The sequence below is a fragment of the Myxine glutinosa genome, chromosome 13 (genome assembly GCF_964187855.1).
Source record: "Myxine glutinosa chromosome 13, kmMyxGlut1.1, whole genome shotgun sequence".
Taxonomy (NCBI): Eukaryota; Metazoa; Chordata; class Myxini; order Myxiniformes; family Myxinidae; genus Myxine; species Myxine glutinosa.
The window spans coordinates 28980354-29005123 of NC_136273.1; the positions used below are offsets into that span (position 1 = coordinate 28980354).

Below are 24770 nucleotides of genomic sequence, written 5' to 3' on the forward strand. Positions count from 1 at the left end.
TATGCAGGAGCGACTGGAGATCTGGGACAATACCATCAAGAAGGAGGTTGGTCGGGTTCAAGAGAGCCTGAAGGAAGAGGTGAGTAAGTCGGTTAAACATCTTCAGGACCAGATTAAGGTGACCCAGGAGACCCTCACCACGAGCCACATTTGGACACCAGAGGCTCCGAAACGGAATACCCAGTTGGGGGGGTGTTTTGGCCCCGGACTGGATTTGGACAGAGAGGAATCGGGGAATAGAGTCTCTGGAAAAACAATCCCCCTCGTACATTTTGACGGATCAGGGAGCCTCGAGGCTTTCCTGACACAATTTGAGTGCGTGTCTCGGCTCAATGGTTGGGGAGAGCGGGAGCGCATGGGGAATCTGGTGGCGACACTGCGGGGGTCAGCCGCCGACGTGTTAAACGTAGTCCCAGAGGGAATATTGACCAGCAAGGCCATTTGTGAGGCCTTGAATAACAGGTACGGGACAGGCGCAAGGTGCGACCTGGTCAGGGCACAGCTGCTGCATCGCAGGCAAAAGCCTAATGAGACGTTGCAGGAGTTGGCCCAGGATATATACCAATCTGTGAGGATAGCATACAGGGACCTACCAGCACAGGCGTGGGACAAGCTGGCGATAGAAAAATTTATGGCGGCTCTCCCTGATCCTGAGGTCCGGACGTTGGTGGAGTTACAGGACCCACCCACGGTGCACCGGGCAGCGGAATGCGCGGCGAGACTGACCTTTTTGAGAAGGTCGAACCGCGCATCGGAGGGCACCTGTGACGGTACGGCAGGCCGAGGTGCGGGATCGGGAAAAGCCAGAGGATGACATCGGGCGAATGTTAAGGGGAATCAGCCGCCAGCTGACAAATTTGATGGGGGGACAAATTGCAGGGAGCGAGTCACGACAGGGTGGTCCAGGTTGGCCATCAGGACGGCCTGATTTTTATCGGGCTGGGCCGGGAGAAAGGGGGGCTCCGCCTGGCTACCAGAGGGGTCCGTTCTTGGGGACTTGTTTTAGATGTGGGAGAAGAGGGCACAGTCAGAGGAATTGTCGGCAACCATATGGGCCCCCACCTCCTGACAGGCTTCGCAGTCCAGAAAGGAGGGGGCCCCCAGTAGGTCCACAGGTGCCAGACAGAGGACCACCACCTCCGCCTGGGCCAATAGCGGTAGAGTGTGCGGGAAACTAGAACGAGTCGAGCATACGGGGCCATGCTCGGCTGGCAAGTGTGTGGAGAAGCGCCCTCCTTTGGTGGAAGTAGTGAATTGCGGACAAATTGGCACAGGTAATCTAAGGGTTAGATGCAAAATTGAGGGAGAATTTTGTGAGGCTGTGGTGGACACTGGAGCCAGTGACACCATTATCAATCCGGGTGTGCTAGACCAGAGTGTTGGAGGCTGGGACAAAATTGATAGGGTAAAAGGACACAGCCTTCAACTGGCTACGGGGGCAACGGCACCAATATTGGGACGCGGAGTGGTGAGGATGGAGTTGGGTGGCCTGGAGGTCAGCGTGGTTGTGTGGGTGGCGGGGGTGTGCGATCAGTGTCTGTTGGGACTGAGTTTCCTGGTGGAACATGACTGCCAATTAGACCTTGGGCGTGGTCATATGTGGTTGGGCACCGAGAGGCTGCAGTTAATGGGACTGGGGGATGACGAGGAGGTGCAGGGGACGTGGCTGGAGGTGCCGCGCACTGTGACCGTGCCTCCCAGGTCCGAGAGAGTCGTGATGGCAGAGTTAGCAGCAGGTGCTCAACCCATTGGCCAGCTGGGGCTAGTGGAGTCGTGGTCCTCGCAGGGGACGGAGGAATTAATGGTGGGTCGCACCCTCGTAGACACCCGTGGGCCTATGCTGGCAGTCAGGCTGCTCAACTTGTCCGACAGCCCCCGCACTATAAGGGGCGGAGCCATCGTAGCCAAATGCAGTAGTGTAGTAGAGGTCACCGGAGGAGGTGGATCCACATGCTTGCCAGTACAGCCGGAAGGAGGGCAAAATTTGGGGAAATGTGATTGGTCAGAGGGAGTGCGGGACATGATGACACGCTCTGAAGAGGGCCTAACATCGGAGCAGGTAGAGACGTTGCACAATTTGGTTGGTAAGAACTTGGGTGTTTTTTCTCTCTCCCCCGAGGATGTTGGACGCACGGGTCTCGTCAGGCACAAAATTAGTACTGGCGAGGCTCGGCCTGTTCGCCAACCGCCGAGGCGGCTCCCTTTCGCTAAGAAAGAGGAGGCAGAGGAACAGGTGAGCAAAATGGAAAGAGCCGGATTTATCGAGCCCTCGGTGAGTCCTTGGGTGTCACCCATTGTGCTGGTGAAGAAGAAGGACGGGACCACTCGGTTCTGTGTGGACTACCGCCAGCTCAATCATGTGACACTCAAGGACTCGTATCCCCTGCCAAGGATCGATGACACCCTCGATGCCGTTTCAGGCTCAACATGGTTCTCCACGTTGGATTTAAAGAGTGGTTATTGGCAGGTGGAAATGGATAAAGAGGCGAGGGAGAAAACGGCGTTCACCACAGGAAAGGGTCTCTGGCAGTTTGTCGTCATGCCCTTTGGATTGTGCAATGCCCCTGCCACGTTTGAGCGTCTGATGGAACGTGTTTTAATTGGCTTACCGTGGCAGACTTGCCTCGTCTATTTGGATGATGTATTGGTCCACGCTCCCACATTTGAACAGGCTGTCGAAAATTTGTCAGACGTATTTGGGAGATTAAGGGGTGCCGGGTTGAAATTAAATCCGAGCAAGTGTGAAATTTTCAGGAGGGAAGTCACTTACCTGGGTCACGTGATCAGTGAGAGCGGCGTGGCCACTGACCCTGGAAAGGTAAAATCTGTAAAAGAGTGGCCCGCCCCTAAAAATGTAAGGGAGGTCCGAGGATTTTTGGGCCTCTGCTCGTACTACAGGAGATTTGTGGCAAATTTCGCGGAAATTGCAAGACCTTTGCACAAATTGACAGAGAAAGGAGCCAAATTTGTATGGTCAGAGAGCTGCATCGAGGCATTCAGTCACTTAAAACAACATCTGGTGGAGGCCCCAGTTTTGGCATACCCGACGGATGATGGCAATTACATCCTGGACACAGATGTGAGCCAGGAGGGATTGGGAGCTGTGTTGTCACAAATGCAACAGGGAGTCGAGAGGGCTATTGCGTATTACAGTCGGGCACTTTCGAGGCCCGAACGAAATTATTGCGTTACCCGCAAAGAACTATTGGCCTTGCTGTCTGCAGTTGGACACTTTCACCCTTACCTTTATGGGAGGGAGTTTGTGATCCGAGTGGATCATGCCTCCTTGCAATGGCTCCTTCGGTTCAAAGAGCCGGAGGGACAAATTGCAAGGTGGCTTGAGAGGCTGCAGCAGTATAATTTCACTGTGCAACATCGGCCTGGCAAAGCACATGCCAATGCAGACGCTCTCTCTCGGCGCCCCTGTTGGGAGGCACAGTGTAAATTTTGTGATAGACAAGAAGCCAAGGATCCAATTGGGCAGGGCCAAATTGATGCGTGCCTATATGCAGCAAAAGTGACCAGGCGAACTTTGCCACAACCCCCACAGGAATTGGGCGATGTGAATTGGCAAGAGAGTCAAAGGGAGGATCCTGTTTTGGGGCCCATTTTTCATTGGCTAGAGGAGGACAAAAGACCCTCTTGGGAGGAGATTGCTCCACACGGAGCCCAGGTAAAGGCCTATTGGGCACAGTGGCAGATGTTGGGGTTGAAAGAGGGCTATTTGTTCAGAAAGTGGGTGACACCAATGGGTGATGTAGCTTCCTGGTTGATAATTGTACCCAACAAATTGAAGGAAGTGGTTATGGGGCACGTGCATGGGACTAGGACAATGGGACATTTGGGCGTGGCCAAGACTTTGTCCAAATTACGGCAGAGGTTCTACTGGGTGAATTCGGGCAGAGACATTCAAAATTGGGTGAGATCCTGCGACCTCTGCCGCGGTAAGAAGGGACCCCCACGTGCGCGCAAGGCCCCGCTCCAGGTGTACAATGTCGGGGCACCGCTCGAGCGGGTGGCAGTAGATGTGGTGGGGCCCCTGCCAGCCACCCGCCGAGGGAATCGGTACATTATGGTGGCAATGGATTACTTCACCAAGTGGCCAGAGGCCTACCCATTGCCCAACCAGGAAGCCCGGCTGGTAGCTCAAGTTCTAGTTGAGGGATTCTTCTCCCGATTTGGCGTCCCAAGGGAGCTACACACTGACCAGGGCCGGAACTTTGAATCTGCCCTCCTGCGGTCGGTGTGCGAGCTCCTCCAAATTCATAAGACCCGGACGACTCCCCTTAGGCCTCAATCGGATGGGATGGTAGAGAGGTTCAACCGGACACTGTTGACACAATTGGCCCTCTTTACATCTGAAAACCAACAGGATTGGGACGAGCACCTTCCCTTTATATTGATGGCATACCGGACCGCCCAGCATGCGACCACTCGGTGCACCCCCGCCTTGTTGATGTTCGGTAGGGAGATGCGAGTCCCCACAGATTTGTTGATGGGACCGTCACCAGGGGAACCGGGTGAGCCAACTGTGGAGAGCTATGCAACCAATTTGAAAGCGAGCATGGAAAAGGCTCATGAGTTTGCGAGGAAGCAAATTGGGGTGGCTTCTTCGCAGATGAAAACGCGGTATGACGCTCGGGCTCACACACCTCGTTTCCTTCCCGGAGACCTTGTTTGGCTCTACTGGCCCCGGAGAAGGAAGGGGGTGTGCCCAAAACTCACTTCACCTTGGAAGGGCCCTGGGGTGGTGCTTCGGCAGGTGACTGATGTGGTGTTCAAAATTCAGATGGGCCCGCATACCCTTCCACAGATAGTTCACGGGGATAGATTGAGCTCCTACATGGGTCGGGAGGCTCCGGAGTGGATTGGAAGGGTGAGGGGGAAATTAGGTGTGGTGGATGACACTCTTGAACCTGACCAACCTGCAACTACCTGCACTTGAGGTGAGTGTTTTGAGGAGTACTGTCCCAGGCTTCAGGACTTGCTTTGGAAATTGGGGACATGTAAATTGGAGTTGGGAGGCGGGTGAGAGTGATGACATGGCCGGTGAGGGGATGGAATGGGAGCCACAGTGTCTTGTGGGTGGCGCATGTTTTTGTATTGTGGTTAGGTGTTTTGATGTGGTCGTGAGAGTGGAACCTGGAGAGTGAGTGATGATTATTGGAGATAATGAGGGGTGATACTTGTGCTTTTGGAAATGTGTGATGGTTTAAATGTGAACTGGGGGATTTCACATGTGGCAGGCCATGGCAAGCCTTGTAACACCTTTTACACCATCTATGGAATTGTTCTGAATTGTGCTGAGTTGTGTGGAGAATTGAATGGCAGCGGGGGAGGAAGTGTGTTTTGGGGTCTTGTGGGTGGGGAAGGTGTGTGTGTCCGCAGGTACAGAGCAAGCTCTGAGGAGCGATGCCTGCGGGCCCCCCTCTGCGGCAATTACCCCTGGCAGCCGGTGGTAACTGGAAATTGGAGCTCGTCGGTGGAGGGTCTGGTTGGGCGCCGCGGGGTGAGGAAGTCCCCCGGTGACCCGTGTTGCTGCGCGAAAGCAGGAGGCAAAGGAGCCTGGTGTGTGTGGAGACCCTCACCGGCGAGGTAACGGCGGAAAGGGGCTGTTGGGCTGTCACGGGGCCAAGAGGTAAAGGGGGGGGGGGCAATGAACTTGTAAGTCGGTTGACTTGTTTTTGGGACTGCGGGCACCACAGCCTGATGCGCCCCCACCATCTTTTTGTGCGGTACCTCCCCGCTGCCTAGTTGAGGAATGCACACACACGTGAATGACATCAATGCCATGGTCCTGCAGGGGGTGTATTGAAATAAGTGCTTTGTTGATTTTTAAAATGCCTTGATGACCTATGGAATGAGAATGAGTGGTTAAGGGGTCTGTGTTGCATGAATGTGGGCGAAATCCACCGAGCCGTGTCACTCACCTGTAACATCTGGACAGGGCCCGTGGAAATTTAGGGGGATGCATTGGGGATGGCCCCGCAGGTAAGGTTGTGTCTTGTGGCATCCACCGGGGGACGCGGTCTGTAGACCGGGGTATGTACAAAGGTTAGAGTTTTGAGTTTTGGAAAGATGGTTAAGTTTTGTGGTTAAGTTAGTGTTGTGTGTTGTTTGTTTCCTCCCTCCACAGGAACAACGAAGAAAATGTACATACTTGCACGATGGTTAAGGGGTTCAGCATGTTAAGGAAGTGTAGGTAGGTAGTCCGACTCACTTCCCACAGCCCTTCCTGATTTATTTCATAGGTTAATTAAGTGTGTGACAGTAAGTGTTAAGGCTGGAATGGTAGCGCCTGCGGTGAACCTTGCAGGAGCTACGGTTCCAGGGGGGGGGGGGCTGTGTTATGAATTTGGTAGAGCAACATCTAGAGCTAGGTAGATCTGAATAGGTAGGTATTCGGCTGTCGTGACAGGGACTCTACATGTAATAAGTTCTTGATGTGTAGGCGTTTGTCGGGGGAAGATGTATGATTGTGGACCTACCTGGAGGTTCGAGTGTTAAATAGTGAGGGATTAAAGGTAACGCCCCTGTGAGTCTCACCTAGTAGTCAAACCTTTGTCCATTATGGCACTGCAAACCACATAAACATTAGTTAGGTCCTTAGCGCAACATTAAATAATTCCTTTCCCTGACAATGACTTCGGAATAAATGGACAGGAAACCAGGCCAAAAACACCGCCACAATACACCGCCACAATACACCGCCACCGTTTACACCTCCAAGGCCTACAAACCTCGCCTGGCACGTGTTGTAGCACAGGGACCGCGGGGGTCGGTGAGCGAGAGTGGAGCATGCCGCAGAGGGCGTGGCCGGGGCGAGCCGGCGAGTTGGGAGGCTGTGATTGGCTGAGGAGTGCGCCAATGTGACGTCATCGGCCAGAGATATATGCGACGGTCGGACGCCATTTCGGGCAGTTCGGAGTGGAGGCAGTTCGTTGCACAGAGCACACCGGGCACACCGGGCACACCGAGCACAGTGAGCAGTCGGCAGTTGGCACTGGGCAGTTCGGAGTTGAGGCAGTTCGTTGCACAGAGCACACAGGGCACACAGGACTCAGCAGAGGCAGCATTTCGTGGGAGCAGTTCGTTGAACAGTTGTCACTGAACAGTTGGCACTGAACAGTTGGCACTTGGCTGCCAGCACTCCCGCAGAGAGTCGAGTCGAGTGGCTATCAAAGGAGTCCTTCCTGTCCCTGGTCAAGTGCAGTTTGTGCCCGCGTTGGAGGTCGTCGACGCATGGTGCTTTTTGGTGCGTGGTGCTCGGCCTTGTGGGACTTGGAGCGAGGGACCTCGTGGTGTGCGATCGGGCCGAAAGGAGCGGTGTTGGACGGCCGCCACAAAGACGACGAAAGACAGATAAGCCGCATCCGCGTACATTTTGAACGACGTGACTTATTATTTTCGTATTTATAATCTCCCTCGTATCGTGTTTGCTGTCAGTCGTGTGGGGACGTCCCGATCTAGGCTATTAGATTTACCGGCGGGCTTTTTCACTGGCTTTACTTTTCCATAATAAATCCTTGTATTATTTTCTGCATATATATCTGAACGCAGTTTCCTGGGTGTTTCATTTTGATAGATAGGGCTGCGGGGCTTGCTGCGTCTGCCCTTCCGCGCGTTTAACTTTGTGTTGAGCTTTAATCCGCCATTGAGTTTTCGCCTCGGGAGTTAAAGTCTCGCAAATCGGCCATCCGTAACTGTGGTGTTAATCACGGTTACGTAACAATATATATATATATAGATAGATAGATAGATAGATAGATATATATATATATATATATATATATATATATATATATATATATATATATATATATATATATATATATATATATATATATATATATAGATAGATAGATAGATAGATATATAGATATATAGATATATATAGATATATATAGATATATATATAGATATATAGATATATATAGATATATATAGATATATATAGATATATATAGATATATATATATATATATATATATATATGTGGCGTGCCATGTAAAAAGGGGGCTTGCGGGTGGTCAGAAAATGATGAAAAGTCAGTTTACCCAAGAAACACCCATAAGCCCCCTTTCCCCTTTTCATATATATATGTATATTGTTATGGATTCGTCACTTCCGTTGTGGTGGTTTGCATCCACTGTAAATATTTCTGATTCCATGTACTATTATTGTGTTCAAAAGGTTTATTGTTCATGAACTGTTTTCAAAAGGTAAAAAAGTTAATGTTAAAAGAAACAGGAAACCGGATCGGGAACCGGACGACGAAGAGGAAGAAGTGGAAAGAAAAAGGGCGGAGCGAGTGTCGGACAAGGAGCCGAGCTACTTGCGGTCTGGAGCGAACGTTGGCGAGCAAGAGTCACTAGCGAACTTTCGGGTTTCCGGGAAAGGGATTCCTGCGACAGAGTTGTCATCGCTGTGACCGATCAACCTGCGTGTCAGGTTTTTTGGCGGTGGATTCCGAGGAGAATTATCGCCGGGCCGTTACATCTCGAGAACGGGTCGTCAGCCATTTTGACTCGCGCTCTTCGCGCGTCGCGCAAGGTTTCTTTGCTTCGTCAGCCGTTTTCACCGCTTTCAGACGTATCTGGTGTGTGTGTGTGTGTGCACCGTGGCTTCTGAAGATTAATTTGCGGTTCGCCGACTGAGCCGTTAACGTCCATACCCGAGGGTGTGATTTCCCAGTCGCCTTGAGGGCGCCTTTGTGCAGCTTTGGGCGGTGTGACTGTACTTGCCATCCGTACGGGATTCTGGGCTCGATTGGACATCGTTCTGGCGATGGCTGGAGCAAATCAACTTTGGGCTTGAAGCCGGGAATAAGAGACATTGGGGATGGTCTTTTCACTCACTTGGAGCACAGTGAGTTATATATTACAAAACTGATGGTACCATCATAGGACATATTGATTGTACTTTTGACTACTATTATTGTTGTACTGTTATTCTTGTGTGATCTTCATACAATATTTGTTTGTGAGTAACAATTGGGGTGGCTTCTCCATTGATCTTTGACATACAGAATAACACATTTTTCTGCCGTGACTCCTCTCGGGGCTCGGAGGTACACCGTGACCAGGGGGTCGGGGAGGAGCAGCAACAACAACAACATGCATTTTAAAGGCCATTTTCCCTGCTAGAGCGGGGGTGAGCCTTGCGGTCCCCATGACTATCTTCTCCATTTTGCCCTATTTTCTGCATCTCTCCTTGTTAACCCCCTTGCCCACATTTCTTCTTCCACCATCTTTAGCCAAGTCTTTCTTGGTCTTCCCCATCCTCTACTACCTTCTACATTCATTTCCATAACTTCTCAACCAGTCACTTTCATCCTTCAACACGTGACGAAACCATCTCAACCTGTTCCTCTTCACAGCATCAATCACAGGCCCTATTCCCATCATCTTTCGCAATTCATCATTTGTCTTCCTCTCTCTCTCAACGATACTCTTCACATCCACCGAACCATTCGCATTTCCACTCTTTCCAGCCTTCGTTGCTGCTCTACGTTCATTACCCATGTCTCGCTCCCATAAATCATAACACTTCTCACACATGCAGCATACACCTTTCCCTTCAGCTTCAACGACACTCCCCTCCACATCAGCATGCCACTGAGTTCCCAAAACTTCTTCCATGCACTTCTCACTTTAGCAACCATTGCCGAGTCTAATCCACCTTCTCCATTCAGCATGTCTCCGAGGTAGCAAAATGTTTTCACACCTTCCAGCTTCACGCCGTCTCCAAGATCCAACTCAACATTTGCTCCATCTGCAGCTCCCTCTGTGTACACCTTACATTTGAATGTAGCTGCCACATTGGTTAATGACCCTCAGACACTACATTTTTGATGAACCCACTCAGCGCACATTGAATGGAATTCACTTCGACACCCTTCCTGCACACAGCACAGGGCCACTTCCCAGTTCTTTCCACCTCACCACATGCTTTACCACTTGCCATCACCTAAGAGCATGTAACAATATACTGTGTGTGTATATATATAAATATATATATATTGTTACGGACCGCGGACAAGATGTTGTTTTGCCGAGCGGATGGCGCCGCGGCCGAACAGTTACCCCGACTAACCCGATTCCCGAACGTTGGCAAAAATCGCGCCACAGGTATTCAATGGGGAAAAGACTAAAGCGAAGGATGTGAAGAAGAAGAAAAAGACAAAAAGGTTGGAAATACTACTAAATTTATTCCTACTATTTACACGCTCAAAGTAACCAAGGAGAAGGAAGGATAATAAAATAATATACAGAAGAATCAGAGACACAGTGCAATTATTAGCTTACCTACAGTCTTAATTATTACCCAGGGACAGAACAAAGACAGACTCACGCGGGGAATGATGATAGGAATGGCAGGAGGTGGATGGCTGGAGGGGGAGGAAGGTTCAGCTGGGCCCGCAGCACGGTCGGGTCGGGGATTAGCAGCCGCCGCCCCTTTCTCGATCGGCGCGTTTAGCAGCCGCCGTTCCTTCGCGGCCCCGTTCGAAACTGCCGTCAAGGCCCCAAAGCTGCTGTGGCTTAAGCTGCTGTGGCTGAACTTGCGGTGGCTGGAGCTGCTCTTTCCGGGATCCCTTACTCAACTCTTCTCGTACTCGACTCTTCTCGTACTCAACTCCTGCTCAGTCCAACCACCCACTCGGTTCTTGCGCGCGCGCCTTTATAGCGCCTCAGGCGATCAAGCCGCCGGCCTTCAGGACACGCCCCTCGGTCAGCTCGCTTCGGCCCTGATTGGTGGGCACAGGCCCTCTGACTCCACCCTTGATGAAGATGGGCGGGCATGCCCTTCTTCCCCGAGCTGAGCACATGCTTAATGGTGGTTTTGGGGCGAAATCAACAACCCACTGCTGTAGCAAACCTGGCAAACTGCCCAGTGCAGTTGGCAATGGAGGCTTGGAGGGGATGTAGCTGGCAATTGAGGCTTGGCAATGACGCAGTTGGAAATGGAGGTTTTGGGAATGGGAATGAAAGGGGATCTATCTTATTTCACTTGGTGGAATGGGGTGTCATCTTAATGGAAGACAAAGCCTTAACCTAATACACAGAATAAGGAAATAAACTACTGAACAGGGATATTATGGTGTTCATGTATGTTTTATGGAACTAACTACGGGAACGCCCTTTGACCTTTATACAACACTGGAGTAAGGAGGGCGATATTTTACAACAATTTACACTACAACAACAACAAAAAAAAAAACATTCTCATATCCACAACAATATATATATATATATGTATGTATATATATATATATATATATTGTTGTGGATATGAGGACTGTGTATATTTTTTTGATTGTGTGAATTATTATTATTGTTTATTCTGCGCCCCCTGCCTCCGGAGCTGTGTAAAGGTAAAAGGGCATCCCATAATTAGTCCACAAGCATACACGTCAGCCAATAATAGAATACCCCTGTTCGATAGTTATATCTTATTCTGTGTTTTAGGGTAAGGCTGTGTCTCCCATTAATTGAAGTACTCCATTGCACCAGTGAAAGAGATAGACTCCCTTCATTCCCATTCCCAAAACCTCCATTCCCCCTTTTCGTCGTTTGGCAATTACCTCCCCTCCAATAACCGCCATTGACCACGAGGCAGGGTCGGAGAAGAAAGGCGTGTCTCCACCTCGTCAGAGGGGAGGAGTGAGCCAGCCCCACTCGACCAACCATGAGCCAGGGGTTTGGCTAGGGAGGGCGGAGGAAGAGCGATCGGGGAGGTTCGCAAAGGTTGAGGGGCGGGGCCTATATAACACACAGCTCGACGCTCCCCAAGCAGTCGAGCTTTGAAGAAGAAAGAGGCGCTGGGAGGAGGGAATGAGCAGGCGTGACCGCAGCTAAAATCCGCAGCGCGACGCTCCCAAAAGAGAAGCTGAGACAAGCTTTGAGAGATGAGCTTTGACCGGCAGACAAAAGGGAGCCCAAGCCGTTGAGAAGAGAGAGGGTCCAAGAAGCAGAGCTGAGCTGAGTTGTGTGGTTGTGGTGGTCAGTGGTTGCGTTGGTTGCGTTGAGTTGTCGGTGGTGAGGAGTGATTGGACCAAGAGAACATAGGGAACATCCAAGGAGAGGACATCCCAGAAAGCACAAAGCCTGTTGTAATCCTGGGAAAGCAGCGGCGGCCACAGCAGCAACAACACCCAACAGCCACTTGGGGCCTGGACGGCGGTTTTGAGCAGGGCCGCGAAGGAACGGCGGCTGCTAAACGCGCCGATCGTGCTGCACAATACAGCTCCAAGCCATCCTCTCCTTCCAGCCGATTCCTGTCATCATTCCCCGTGTGAGTCTGTCTTTTGTTTGTTCTGTCCCTGGGTTAATTAAGACTGTAGGTAAGCTAGCGTTGCACTGTCACCTGCGTCTTATGTGTTGTAAATAAACGTGACTGCTTTCTTTTTGCTTATGTGTGTAAATAGTAAATAAATTTAGTAGTATTTCCAAACCTTTCTTTGCCTTTGTCTTCCTCTTTGCATTCGTCGTTTTAGTCTTTTCCAGATTGGGCAGCTGCGGTGCGATACGGCCAAAGTTTGGGGTGAATCGGGTGAGTTGGGGAAGAATCGGGGGAACTGTTAGGTCGCGGTAATACACCACCGCTCGGTCAATATAACATCTTAACCGCGATCCGTAACAATATGTATATATATATATATATATTGTTACAGGTCGCGGACAGATGTTATAGACCGAGCGGTGGTGTAAGACCGCGACCTAACAAAACTCACCCGATTCACCCAGACTTTGGCCGGATCGCACCGCAGCTGCTCAATGAGGGGAAAGACAAAAACGACGCAATGCAAGAGGAAAAGGAATTAAAACGAGAAGACGTACAGACGAGTAATGGGGTTTATTATTTACACACACAAGCAAAAAGGAGCAATTAAGTTTATTTACAACACATAAGACGCAGGTGACACAGTGCAAATACTAGCTTATCTACAGGCTTAACTTATCCCAGGACAGAACAAACAGAACGCTGACTCACGCGGGGGATGCCAGGAATGGCAGAAGGTGGATGGCTGGAGGGAGAGGGAGAGGTCCAAGGGGGGTCCCGCAGCACAACCGGCGCGTTCAGCAGCCGCCGTTCCTCTTTGGCCCTGCTCCAAACCGCCGTTCAGGCCCCCTTTGGCGGTTGGGTGGTCTTGCGGCTGCGGCCTCCGTCCGCTGCGTTCCCAGGACTTGTCTCACTCGCTTTTCACCACCGACTCCTCACCACCGCAACCAACTGTGACCACTGACCCTCCTTTTGCAACCGACTCAGACCAACTCTTCTCTCTCTCTTTCTTGGTGCGACCAACTCCTCCTCTCTCTCTCTCTCTTTCTCCGACCAACCCAGAGTGCATCTCTCCCAGCTCACTTCCGGTTGCGCCCTTTTATAGCGCCCCCAGCGATCACGCCCCCCGGCGCTTTGGACACGCCCATCGGGGGTGCTCACCTCGGCCCTGGTTGGTCGCGCGACCCTCTGGCTCCGCCCTTGATGACGACGGGCGGGCACGCCTTTCTTCTCCGACCCGAGCACAGGTTCAATGGCGGTTTTGGAGGGGAGGTAATTGCCAAACGACGAAAAGGGGGAATGGAGGTTGTGGGAATGGGAATGAAGGGAATCTATCTCTTTTACTGGTGCAATGGAGTATTTCAATTAATGGAAGACACAGCCTTACACTAATACACAGAATAAGATATAACTATCGAACATGAATATCCTATGATTGGCTGACATGTATGCTTGTGAACTATGGGACGCCCTTTTGATCTTACACAGCTCCGGAGGCAGGAGGCACAGCACAACAACAACAACAATAATAATAATAATACAGCACACAATCAAAAAAATATATACAGTCCTCAAATCCACAACACTGCACCCTCCTCCTCTTAGGCACGTCCCGGGCCTACAACTTTTATCTTTAGCGTGACACGTAGGTGTAGTTCCCTCTATTTTTAACCTGACCCTGAGTGCGACAGTTTAAACATAAATAAGTGTCCCGCTGCTCCATTGCACCCTGCCTAACAGACTTTCGCCCACAGTTAACCGAATTGCGGAATGGTCTTCAAACTATACACTGACGGTGGGGAGCATTATTTACAATGACGCTATTTTTATTTACAAAACTAACCCAGGACCTGTGATTGTTCTTTCTGGGGGGGAGACAGTCTGCTCTGCATCGACGCACCATGAACGCACCCAAAAACGCACCAATACACACCCAAGCACCAATCGGTGCAGTCACCATTGTTCAATGAATAAAAATAAATTCAACAACCCCTAACCCTGCAGGTGATCTCTTGCTCTTCGGCTCCCTCTGCTGGTTATTATTATTTGGTCTTCCAGATGTTGTCATTCTTTTGCTTTGCTTACTGGCGGCCTATTTTCAATAAAGTGTGCCCAATGTGTCCTTTTTATTTGCTTTATTTATGGCCCACAGGGCCGACTATGTGTGGTTCACCTGTGGGGCATCGGTGCCCTGTGGCCAAGGTCCGCCAGCAAGATTTCGGGCCCTCATGGCCGGTTCCAGCAGAGGGGCCATGCCCCAACCCATGGGGTCCATAAGTGGTGCTCGGCCACAGACATGTGGTCCATAATGTGGTGCATCGATGCAGACAGCTGGTTCTGGGAATTTCGGGCGCACAATGGCCGACCCACGCACGCTCCCCTCGGCGCCCAACGGCGCACAGGTCATGTGGGAGACAAAAGGGGAAAGACAATTGAGCGAGGGGTAAGGTCACAAGGGTACACATCAATAAGGCAATGCAAGGCGAAATGCGTACGGAGGGCGAAGTGAGAAAGCTCGTCCCTACCGTACGTCACCCCCCTGTCACCTACCCTACCCTTACCCCATATGTACAAAAATTTACACATTTACAAATTCGTCACTACTGTCACGTCTTCCCCATATTTCCCCTATACCAAATTCGTCTCCACAATCCCTCTACTGCAAAATTTGCCATCACCAAATTCATCATCAATCCTCATAAGGAGGCAGAGATGGAACATCAAAGCACAATGTCACACCCACGTCATGATGCGTCTCACCATCCAAACATTTGCACAGTAAAAATAACAAAACATGGCATGGTGCGGAGTACCTGTCACCTCAGGTGAGTGGATGCAGATGGTGCGAGGAGATCCTTCATCCTAACTATCCTCTAAATGACTTTAACACACTTTACACTACCCGGGGTCTCTCCCTGCCAATCCATTGGCCAGCTTACACTATGGGTTCTAATAACCAATTCCCATTGATCAACTGTGGTGCTCCCCAATTTGGGGTCTCACTCCCCCGATTCATCTCCCGGTGCTCTCGCACAATTTCTGGGCTGCGACGTCTAGCTCTCCCAACAGGTCTACCCACCTGCACACCTCCACCACTGTAGTTGCCACCCGAGCTTACCTAGCTCCTCACCCTAACCTAACTAACTGGGGACAGCCCCTCTCCTGGCTCTGTCACCCCATGGTGCCCTCTGGCACTGGGCTACCCGGGTCCGTCCTCCAGATCCTCGGGCCCCATCCACAACAACTACTACCGGCTCCCAGAGCCCACCTGCGGCCTCACCTGGCCGACATCCTCACAGTGGTGGAGTGCCCAAACCAACTACACACACTAACAGGCTACACGCCCAGCCATTTCCACGACACTAATGCACCCATCCAAATACCATTCTTTCACCTCGCACCACAGATGCCAATATCCAACCACAATTTACCTATACCCTCTACCTAACACTTGCACTACCCGCCCCGGGTATCCGTGATGGGGGTCCACTCTTCCCCCATTCACACCTTCGCACCATCCACTCCACTCCACAATTTCCACCATACTCACTCCACGACCATCCATTCCAATACTCCATACCATTTATTCCATACACCTGTCTTTCATTCACCTGTCGTTGCACACCTGTGCAATCCTACCTGGTGCCACCTGCACCCTCCTCCTCTTCCTGGACCAGTTGGTCAACACAACACACAATCACCACTACTCCCTCATACACTGCTCCACACACCTGTTCAGTTGCACACCTGTGCAATCACACCTGTTCAATTCTCACACACACGGCATCATCTCAGCGAACTACTCCCTTCTGAAACTTGCGCTTCCCAGTCGTCCCTTTAAACTATTGCGCTCCCACGTCATTATAATCCACACTAATCTACCTGCGTCCCCACTACAGGTATCAGTCACTAACTAACCTTAACGTCACCTAATGTCATCTTCTAGAGCCCTATCAATATAACCTAACCCACCCGGGCTAGTTTTCACTGCCATACACCCCATAAGCTATTGCTCCTTTGCCCCACTGTGTGAGGGATGGTGGATTTGCCATCCCTCCACATCGGGGGTCTCTCACTATCAATTTTGTTCGTCCAGATTCCAACCAATTCAAAAATTTTCCATTTACTGCCAATTCTATTCACTTTTCTAAATTTTGTATCAAATCACTACTATCACTATCACCATCACCCGTCTACTTATTAGGTCCTCTCGGTGCGCCAATTCACATCTACAGCCCGGCTTCGTACAGCCGAGCAATGAACGCGGGTCGTTTTGTGCCAGCGGCTGGATACGTCCCGCCGCACTCGGGGTAGGGACGGGGGCTTACCCGGGCCGAGATCCCACGCACCACCTCGGCGTGGAGCCATCCAATGTCCCGATCTCGACCTGCCGGCACGTCTCAACAAAAAGTGGTCGCCATGACGACCCTTCCTATCAAGCTGCCCGCTCCGCCTAGTGGAGCCCGGACGCGGCCGTTCCACGCGAGGCCCAGCGTGGATCGCGCACGGCGGTTCTTTCGAAACCGCCGTGGTTCGGATCCCCGCTGGTTCTCGCGGCACGCGAAGCCCGGCACGCACCGAGGGCCCGAGTCGGCTATAAGTCGTTCTAACCTTTAACCCGGTTATCGTCGACGCCTCACCTGGATGCTTACAAGCATACGCTACCCCTTTCTTGCTCATACATGCAGCCGTTTCCATGCTCCTCGTCGTACCTCTTCTTACACACCTCGGTACACTCATTCCGCTCACCGACTTGGTCACACACCTGACCACCGAACACCTTGGCACACATTCGTCGCTCGCACACCTCACCAACACACCTCTTCGCGCCCCTTTCTCGGTCACCTCCTCTGTGACAATCACAGGTGTGCTCTCACCCGCACACCCAACCACGTGCCTCACTACCAATTCCAGCGTGCATTCCCACTCACGCGCTACCATTCCAGGTGTGCATCCTTCTATTCCAGGTGTACATCCTCGCTCACCGGCCACAACCAACTCACGCTCCGTTTCACTCTCACTACTCTCACCTCCACTCTCGGTCGCGCACTCACCCTTACTCTCGACAGCACACTCTTTCCTCATGCACCCGTCCGTTACACACCTTTCTCGCGCACACTCTTCCGCACATTGTCCCGTTACACCCTCTGTAACACTCACCACAGGCATGCATTCTCCCTTACTCTTGACAGCATGCGCTTTCCCCATGCACCCGTCCGTTACACACCTTTCTCGCGCATCCTCCCGCGCACACTTTTTCGTTACTTCCTCCGTAACACTCACCACACCGCGCTTCCCTGTGCTCCCTCGCACACGCGCTACGACCGACTCACTCCTGACGGCACCCTCACTCCTCGGCGTGCACTTTTTCCTCACACACCCCATGGTCGGACATTCTCGCACACCTCTTTTTTCGCACACCAGACCTGTCGCACACTTCACCAACGGCCTCTCACGAACACCCGGATCCAAACCAATCCCCAAGCCGACTGAAGCTTTCCTCACATCATATACATTGCCACTCACCTCTGTACATCGTCTCCGCACCTCCTTTGCCACCTGCAAACTCTTTATTTGGTTAGTGAGCACCTCATCATGATTTGAACACAGACCTTGTACATATTCCATGACTTCCTCCTTTATCTCCCTCTTAGTTTCCCTCCGTCTCTTCTTAATTTCACTCACCCCCTCTTCCACTTCGTCTAGTTTTTGTTTAACCTCTTTTATTTCTCGGTGCGTCTCCTCAAGTTCGTCCTCTAAGGCTACCGTGACCGTCTCTATGTGCATCCTCACCTGCCGGTCCTTTGTCTCCATTATCTCTGTCACCTCCTCTACCCTCATTGTCAGTTCCTCCCGTACCATCTGACATTGCCTCTGTGTCGCTATCAAGTCATTTTTAATTTCTTTTTGTGTCGCCTTTAACCCTCCGAGTACTGCAGTGTTCCTTTGAACCTGCTCCACTAACTTCGTTTGTCCCTCTGTCAGCTGTTCCACCTCCTCCGTCAGATCTTCTATTCCCCCCTGTAACTTTGCCGTATTATTTCTCACCTCTTTCTCTATACGCTTTTCGCCTCGCTTTACCTCCTCGCGTAGCCCCGAGACCTCCTCACTCACCCCTCGTCGTATTTCCTCCATCTCTTTTGTAGATGCCACCCTCATCTGTCCCAATTCATCCCTCTGAGCATCCAGTTTGGTTTCTACCCCGATTTTCACCTCCTCTATTTGCTCTCCCATTTGTTTGATTTCCCTGGCAGATTGTTCCCCTATTTCCCGCAATTTGTCCTCCATCCTATTTTCTAACCCCATTAACCCATTTTTCACCCCCTCTAACTGATTCTCCTGGGCAGCCATTCTGTTTTCCACCCCCGTTAACCCATTCTTTACCTCTTTTATCCCGTTGTCTAACCCCTCAAAATTATTGTCGAACTTCCCAAATTTATTGTCTAACTCCTCACCGGTACCCCTCGCTTCGTCCCTCATTACCCCCATTTGGTTTCCCATTACCCTCATTTGCTCACCCTGAGCATCCATTTTTGCTTCTAGCCCCATATTTGCCATTAGTATGGTTGCATTAATCTGCGCCATGAGGTCCCGCACATCAATTCCCGCTATTTGCGCAGCGGGCGCGGCTACCCCGCGCTCGTGCGAGCCGCCACTTTGTGCGTCTGATACCACGTGCGCGAGAGCGCCATTTTGTGCACCTGATACACCCTCAACCACCTCATTGCTCTCCTCTTCCCTTTCTTCCCCGAAGTCCTGGGTTACTTCTAACCCCTCTATCTCCCACCGGCATCCCGTCGCCTTGAACAGCCATGGCGCGATTTCAAAATTCGGGTTTTACTTTATAAGACAAAATAAATTTCGGTACTTTATAATTTTGAGCGCGTGAAGCGCGCTCCGGATCGATCTCACTCCCCGACACCAATTGTTACTTAATAACACAATTGGTGTTCCAAAATTTGGGCCTAACAAATTTAGTCCCAGGTCCGAATCCAACTCCTGACAACCAATTGTTACAGGTCGCGGACAGATGTTATAGACCGAGCGGTGGTGTAAGACCGCGACCTAACAAAACTCACCCGATTCACCCAGACTTTGGCCGGATCGCACCGCAGCTGCTCAATGAGGGGAAAGACAAAAACGACGCAATGCAAGAGGAAAAGGAATTAAAACGAGAAGACGTACAGACGAGTAATGGGGTTTATTATTTACACACACAAGCAAAAAGGAGCAATTAAGTTTATTTACAACACATAAGACGCAGGTGACACAGTGCAAATACTAGCTTATCTACAGGCTTAACTTATCCCAGGACAGAACAAACAGAACGCTGACTCACGCGGGGGATGCCAGGAATGGCAGAAGGTGGATGGCTGGAGGGAGAGGGAGAGGTCCAAGGGGGGTCCCGCAGCACAACCGGCGCGTTCAGCAGCCGCCGTTCCTCTTTGGCCCTGCTCCAAACCGCCGTTCAGGCCCCCTTTGGCGGTTGGGTGGTCTTGCGGCTGCGGCCTCCGTCCGCTGCGTTCCCAGGACTTGTCTCACTCGCTTTTCACCACCGACTCCTCACCACCGCAACCAACTGTGACCACTGACCCTCCTTTTGCAACCGACTCAGACCAACTCTTCTCTCTCTCTTTCTTGGTGCGACCAACTCCTCCTCTCTCTCTCTCTCTTTCTCCGACCAACCCAGAGTGCATCTCTCCCAGCTCACTTCCGGTTGCGCCCTTTTATAGCGCCCCCAGCGATCACGCCCCCCGGCGCTTTGGACACGCCCATCGGGGGTGCTCACCTCGGCCCTGGTTGGTCGCGCGACCCTCTGGCTCCGCCCTTGATGACGACGGGCGGGCACGCCTTTCTTCTCCGACCCGAGCACAGGTTCAATGGCGGTTTTGGAGGGGAGGTAATTGCCAAACGACGAAAAGGGGGAATGGAGGTTGTGGGAATGGGAATGAAGGGAATCTATCTCTTTTACTGGTGCAATGGAGTATTTCAATTAATGGAAGACACAGCCTTACACTAATACACAGAATAAGATATAACTATCGAACATGAATATCCTATGATTGGCTGACATGTATGCTTGTGAACTATGGGACGCCCTTTTGATCTTACACAGCTCCGGAGGCAGGAGGCACAGCACAACAACAACAATAATAATAATAATACAGCACACAATCAAAAAAATATATACAGTCCTCAAATCCACAACAATATATATGTATATATATATATATATGTATATATATATATATATATATATATATATATATATATATATATATATTGTTACGGTCCGCGGATAAGGATGTTGTTTGCCGAGCGGAGGCACCGCGGCCGAACAGTTTTCCCCGACTAAACCCGATCCCCGAACGTTGGCCGGATCGCGCCACAGATATTCAATTTGGAAACCTCTGAAGCGACCGAATGTAAAGAGGAAGAAGAAGACGTACAGAAGAGTAACGGGATTTATTATTTACACACACAAGCAAAAGGAGCAGTCAAAGTTATATACAGGGAACATGGAAAAAGCAGGTGACACAGTGAAAATACTAGCTTATACAAACTTAATTAAATACCCAGGACAGAACAAACAGAACAAACTCACGTACACAAGAAGGATGGGATGGCAGGAATGAATGCTGGAAGGAGGATTGGGAAGGTTCAGCTGGGGCAGATGGTTCGGGCTTGATCCCGCACGGGACGTCGGCTGGACCTCGACGGCCACCGATGCCACCGCTATCTGGTTCCCACGGGGTACGGGTTGAAGCTGCCTGGTGGAGTCAACGCTGCTTGTGGAGCCAAAGCTGCTTCTCTGGCTCACCTCAGGACGTGTCTGCCGTCTCTGGCGCAACTGCTTGTAATTGACCTTGAACCTTCTCTCTCTTCAAAGCTCATCTGGATCTCCTTCCGCAGTACCTTGCGCGCGCGCTTTTATAACGCATCTGGCGATCAAGCCGCCGACCTTCAGGACATGCCCATTGGTGTGCTCACCTCGGCCCTGGTTGGTCGCGCGACCCTCTGGCTCCACCCTTGATGACGGGCGGGCACGCCTTTCTTCCCCGACCCGAGCACATGTTCAATGGTGGTTTTGGAGGGGATGTAATATTGGCAATCGAGGCTTGGCCATGACGAAAGGGGAAATGGAGGTTTTGGGAATGAAGAATGAAGGGAATCTATCTTATTTCATTTGGTGCAATGGAGTGTCATTTTAATGGAAGACAAAGCCTTAACCTAATACACAGAATAAGGAAATAAACTACTGAACAAGGGTATTATAGTGTCCTTCAATGTATGCTTTATGGAATTAACTACCGGAACGCCCTTTGACCTTTATACACACTGGAGCAAGGAGGGCTCAGACTAAAACAATAATTCACAACCATTTACTATACAATACAACACAATAAAAAAAAAACTCAATCCTCATATCCGCAACAATATATATATATATATATATATACACACACACACACATATACACACACACAGGTTTTTTTTCACTGAAAGATGTAGGAATGGGTTACAATAATTACAGCACTGGAATGTCGATTATCTGGCCGAAATACTTGAGAATGAGGCTGGGTGATGGAAAATAAAGGTTTGAGTATGGGTGCTTGAACATGGCGGTTTGAGTACAGGTGTCGGAAATGAGGTTCCATGAAGAAATGATGGAGAAAGAAAATGAAGGTTTGGCAATGAGGAAGAAAACCATGGGGAAAGTTCTATCAATCACAACACATCTCATTTTCCCCTCGCATGGCTACATCGCCATGTTGCCCCTTCCTCCTCACACAAAGTTGTATTTGTCCCCTGAGTTTGTAAATATGTGGCTGTGCATAGAACACAGATTTTTTTTCCCCCCCTTTTCTTGGTACACATATGATATGCATGTATATTTAATGCTCTACCAGGGAAAGCTACACAAAGGTAAGTCTTGAGATTGTAGATAGCACTTTGTATAACTTCCAAATGTCCTTTGCAGCTTCTGTGATGTTTCGCACGATGACACCAGTCGGTCTAATCCTCATCACTGGTCTTATCCTTACCAATACCTTTCTGTAATCCCAGAGTTCCTACTTCTCCCGGGAAGACGTGGCTTTGGATCACTTCGCCAAGTTTTTCCGGGAGCAGAGTCACGAGGAGCGTGAGCATGCAGAGAAATTCATGCGTCACCAGAACCAGCGTGGAGGAAACGTTGTGCTGAAGGACATCAAGGTACGTGCGGATCGACTTGGTCTATAGTATTATTGGTTGTTTTTGAACAAATTGCCTGTGCTTGGGATGGTGTTTCTGGGGCTGAAAATGGCGGTACCTCATGTTGTAAAGTAAACATCGATTTGCAGAAACCACCAAAGGACGATTGGTCCAACGGACTCGAGGCCATGCGGTCGGCTTTGGGACTGGAGATGGACGTGAACAAGTCACTGCTGAAACTCCATGCTCTTGCTTCGGATAATAATGATCCTGAAGTAATTTGAACACCAAGTCCAATTGTCCAAAGTGGTTCCGTTTAAGATCTTTAATTTATTTCATCACAAGTTTATTTCATCACATCACATATTTCATCATCACAATTTTCATCACATCACAAGTTTCATAATCAATCACTCCTGTCATTCCAGATGTGTGATTTCTTGGAGCGCGAGTTCCTTGGTGAGCAAGTTCAAGCAATCAAGAAACTTGGGGACTTCGTGACCAATCTGAAGCGCCTCGGTGTTCCTATAAAGGGTACTGGCGAATACCTCTTCGATAAGCTCACCCTCAAGGATTAGGCGTCTGATTAGGCCTTGTAACCTCAGCTTCTTTCCTTCCTTGTCGCTCGCTTTGGTTCACTTTATCTAAACATCTACGACATTGTACCTCCTACGTCACTATCTGTTCACCTGTTTGCAAACTTGCCACTCACATCCACCCCACCCATACCTTTCGCATAAATTGGAGGAAGTTGCTTGAGGCAAGCATGATTTAATCCTTTGGCATTGCAATATTATATTGTTACCTTTGCTTGCTCTTTGGTATTGGACTAAATTGTGGAAATAAAAGCTGAGGATGGAATTTTCTTTTTATTTTGGATATTCAAAAGCCACATTTACTTTCAAAGATAATTAAATATATATATATATGGCGGATATTGTAATCGGGTCTGTCAGGCTATCTCCTAGAATCTAGATGGTTGTCAAAAAAAGAAAGCGCCAAACTTGGTCGTTATTGCCACCACTGGGCAAGGTGTGAGCAGTATCATATAGGGCCCGAGGTTGGAGGGAGGGCTCGGTGGATGTGTGGAGTATCGTAAGAGAGGAAGACAAATGATGGGAATAGAGCCTGTGATGGATGCTGTGAAGAGAAACAGGTTGAGATGGTTTGGTCATGTTGAGGAAGGATGAAAGTGACTGGTTGAGAAGAGTGATGGAAATGAATGTAGAGGACGGGGAAGACCGAGAAAGACTTGGCTAAAGATGGTGGAAGAAGAAATGCGGGCAAGGGGGTTAACAAGGGGAGATGCAGAAAATAGGGAAAAATGGAGAAGATAGTCATGGGGACCGCAAGGCTAACCCCCGCTCTAGCAGGGAAAATGGCCTTAAAATGCATGTTGTGTTGTGGGGGGGGAGGGAGAGAAGAGGACAAGATCAAATGCGGACAAAAATGCAGGACAATACCTGTCAAAGGGCGGATGAGCTCCCTCTGGGAGCCAACGGCCATCCAGTAAGGAGATGGTGTCCAAAAAAACACTCATCCGGTTGGACCGCTTCCTTAGGTAGTAGGTTGTAGGTTGTAGACAGCGTCGTTCAACTGTCCTGATTTCGGAGCGTTAAAGTGGTGCCCGGAACCATTTTACACTCCGTCATTGATTGCTGGTTTTACTTTGTCTCGCTCACATTATCGCTGCCGGGCTAACTTCAATCTTTCTCACAAACAAAAATCTCTCACTTTTTATCATAAACTTTTCTTCTCTTCTATGTAAGGTTTCTATGTTTATGTAAATATGTACTTACTTCTATGTAAGTTTCTTCTTCTTCTATGTATTTCTCCTCAGAGGTCAACATAGTCCGTGCCTGGAGCCTCCAACATAAAAAAAAGGTTTTTTTTTTTTTACTGAAACTATTCAACCAACATTGAGGGGTGCATGAGACGTGAAATTGTTTTGGGGATTTTGGTCCTGGTGTATGCCTGGAAAGCGTGGAGATTTGGGGGTCACAGTTCAAAACAACGTTTTTTTGGGGGGGGGGGGGGGGGCACCAGGTGTTTTTGGGTTGTCCGTCCATCCGTGCGTGATAGGTTTTCGTTACCACGATAACATGAGAATGGCTGAAAGGATACGAGTCAAACTTTGTATAATGATGTAAGGATGAACTAAGATTATGGGGTGAAAGGTCTGAGGTCCCATTAGGTAAATTCTGTTGCCGTGCTAACTTGTGAACCAGTGATGGGGTTTTGACCAAATTTGGAAAAAGCATATATTTTGATGCAAAGATGAATTTATTACATTT

General features: G+C 49.9%; 1 protein-coding gene across 1 annotated transcript in view; it reads left to right on the forward strand.

Moving 5' to 3' along the window:
• LOC137438757 (ferritin heavy chain B) overlaps positions 1-23337 on the forward strand; it is a 41504-nt gene extending 18167 nt beyond the window's left edge. Inside the window, exons 2-4 of the mRNA XM_068134081.2 lie at positions 22351-22497; positions 22626-22751; positions 22905-23337. Coding sequence (XP_067990182.2) covers positions 22351-22497; positions 22626-22751; positions 22905-23054 — 423 coding nt within the window. The 3' untranslated portion in view covers positions 23055-23337. The remainder of the gene's footprint in view (positions 1-22350; positions 22498-22625; positions 22752-22904) is intronic.
• Positions 23338-24770: the final 1433 nt, after the last annotated feature.